Source organism: Typha latifolia, chromosome 12 (assembly GCF_019914945.1).
Source record: "Typha latifolia isolate L0001 chromosome 12, TyphaL0001v2, whole genome shotgun sequence".
Classification (NCBI taxonomy): domain Eukaryota; kingdom Viridiplantae; phylum Streptophyta; class Magnoliopsida; order Poales; family Typhaceae; genus Typha; species Typha latifolia.
In genome coordinates this window covers 3,120,888-3,123,860 of record NC_133097.1, presented here as the reverse complement: position 1 = coordinate 3,123,860, position 2,973 = coordinate 3,120,888, and the positions used below count along the sequence as shown (strand labels likewise).

The 2,973-nt window shown below is 44.1% G+C and overlaps 1 protein-coding gene across 1 annotated transcript; it reads left to right on the top strand.

The window, feature by feature from the left end:
• The first annotated feature begins 621 nt into the window (after positions 1–621).
• LOC140799000 (LOB domain-containing protein 30-like) lies at positions 622–1,988 on the top strand. The gene is made up of 2 exons (XM_073153095.1): positions 622–1,111; positions 1,422–1,988. Exons 1-2 carry the CDS (start codon positions 758–760, stop codon positions 1,809–1,811), a joined length of 744 nt encoding a protein of 247 aa, XP_073009196.1. The 5' UTR covers positions 622–757; the 3' UTR covers positions 1,812–1,988.
• Positions 1,989–2,973: the final 985 nt, after the last annotated feature.

Genomic DNA, 2,973 nt, shown 5'->3' with positions numbered 1-2,973 from the left:
TCACACTGTTCCTCAATAGATGCTTAAAGAGTACTTTTTTTGTTTTGCATTCTACCACCTAAACAAAAAAAAATGAGAATAATGGATGAGAGAAGAAGGCTTTATTTATTTTTATCTTATTAATTTTCATATAGATATAAAGTTTGAGGGGGCTTTGGATAAAATTTGCGTATGGAGGGAAAGAAAGGCATTAGCTTCACGTGGGGAGAGGTAGTAGGAAGGAGGGTGAGAGAGAGAGAGAGACTGTGATAGTAGTTGTGAGAGCTGCTATAATCCATGAGAGAGAGGGAGGGAGAGAGAGAGAGAGAGAGAGAGAGAGAGAGAGAGAGAGAGAGAGAGAGAGAGAGAGAGAGAGAGAGAGAGAGAGAGAGAGAGCATGAAAGAAGGTATTGGGGTTGTGGTTTTCTTCCATCGCGTGTTTGCTTCACGCAAGCTGCTAAGTTTTTTAGAGAGAGAGAGAGAGAGAGAGAGAAGGGTGAGAAAGGCTTTGCTGCCTGGCGTGGCCTTAAAGGCTCATCAATACAAAGAAACGAAAAAAAATAAAGAAAAAGAATAGAACTCCAAACAGTAATCCCAACAAGACCTTCAACCAATAGGACAAACTGCCCAAGATAATACCCTCTTCACCCCCTCTCCCCCCTCTCTCCCAATCCTCTCCTCTATTCTCTTATTCTCTCGCTCTTCTCTTCCTTCTCTCCACATATGCTGTGATTATTCCTAGCTTCAACTACTATTAAGAGGAGAAGAAATTGAAGTTATGAGTGGAAGCAACACAAGTAGTTTGGGAGGAGGAGGAGGAGGAGGAAGTAGTAGCGGTGGTAGCAGCAGTGGAGGTGGAGGTGGCGGTGGGCCATGTGGGGCATGCAAGTTCTTGAGGAGGAAGTGTGTGAGTGGATGCATATTCGCACCCTACTTCGACTCGGAGCAAGGCGCGTCGCAGTTCGCGGCGGTGCACAAGGTCTTCGGCGCCAGCAACGTCTCCAAGCTTCTTCTCCACATCCCTGCCCACAAGCGCCTGGACGCCGTCGTCACTATCTGCTACGAGGCTCAAGCTCGCCTCCGCGACCCCGTCTATGGCTGCGTCGCCCACATCTTCGCCCTCCAACAACAGGTACATGCAAACATACATTATTATTTCTTCATTGATATCAATTCATCAAGGGATTCGAGATCGGGGGGGATACGGAACAATATATGTCGGTGCTTAATTAATTTACTCGGAGTTAATTCTAGGGTTTGGTTTGGGTCTCTTTCTAAGAGAAGAAGCTTGTCAAGCCAAGCAACACAAACCTAACAAACCTTCTTAATTGGTTTCCACATGCTTCTTCTTTAGGAGTAATGTGTTTTAAATAATTGATTAAACTCAAAGAATCCCATTGTACATGATTCTTCTTTTTTTTCCTTTTTTTTTTTGGCATCAGGTGGTAAACCTCCAAGCAGAGCTGTCATATCTTCAGGCTCACCTCGCAACCCTAGAGTCGCCGCCACCGCCACCACCGCCGCCACAGCTTCAGCCGCTGCCGGCCTTCTCGATATCGGACCTTCCATCGTCGTCGAACCTGCCCACCAGCCTCGACCTCTCCACGCTCTTCGACCCGCTGGTGCAGCCCTCCTGGTCCCTCCAGCAGCAGCAGCCACCGCAACGGACCATCGAACTCCGGCTGCAGCCCTCGCTGAACGCTAGGGGCGGCGGTGGCATCGGTGAGTGTTCGGGAGGCGGAGGTGGCGGCAGCGGTGACCTCCAGGAGTTAGCGAGATTGCTTCTCGACCGCCATCGGTCGTCGGTATCGGAGCCTCCTCTCTCTAAGTGAGCTAAAGATCGATGAGATAGTGAAAATGATGCAGCTGAATTCCCGGTAGGTAAGCGGCATTGGCCGGTTTTTGCGTACCTGCTTTGTTATAACCACAGGGTGCAATTATACCCACTTGCTTATATGAATGTATTAAGGGACTTTGAGTAGCAGTAGTGGCTAGTAGTACCTTGTCAACTGTTTCATTGCTAGAACCTTTTCTTTTTTATTTCTATAACTTCAATCTCAACTGATCAAAACTCATTGCTAAACATTCAAGGTTAATCAAAACAATTGCACAAAATTAGTATTTGGGTTTTTTAGCCTGAAGCCGTGAAACTGTGGAGTTGGTCGTTTTCATTTGGGTCATGTACAACTCCTCTCTCTCTCTCTCCCTCTCTAGATTGAGATGATGATGATGAAGCATTTGAGTTCAATCATTGGCCAAATTGACATGGAAGGCTTTTAAGTTGTTAGCATCTTTGACTACTTTTAGTTAACATCTTTGACTATGTGCATTGGTGTGTTGCTATTACGCCCTTGTATTCAGGGACATCTGTGTTGCTATTATTGTTCGAAAATGACATCAAGAAGAGCAAGTTGGAAGTCATGGGAAAGATGGATTATAACTGCATCTGTTGACTTCGTTGTGGTTGGGAATTGCTAAACTTTGCTGTTCTGAATGAAGCATTATATAGAGCTCTCTACGAGAGAGGTTACTAGTGTGGCATATGGTGTATTATAATCTTCTCCTCATGGCACAGACTAACTTGTTTTGAATGCACCAGAAATACTTAAAGCAGTGATGGAGAATATAAATGAAAAGCCCAAGTCATATGGATGACATATCAAATCTACAGCACCATTGCAATAGTTGTTGTTGGTCTTATCAATCAGTACCAGATCTCATGAGGTTCCGCCAACTTTAGTTTGTTGGGCTTGATTTAAATCCACTAATTAAGCCCAACTTGTATAGTAATGTATTTTGGTTAGTTTGTACAAAAGGTATTGAATTTGGTTTATTTCTTACATATATTGGAATATCTGACTAACCAATTATGCAAACAAAATACTTCTGATTCTTCATTTAGGCATCTGTGTTAGTTTTATTTGTGATTAACAGTAGATCTGGTTGTCATAATGCTGCGTGCGTGTGCTTATATATGTATATCTTACATATTGT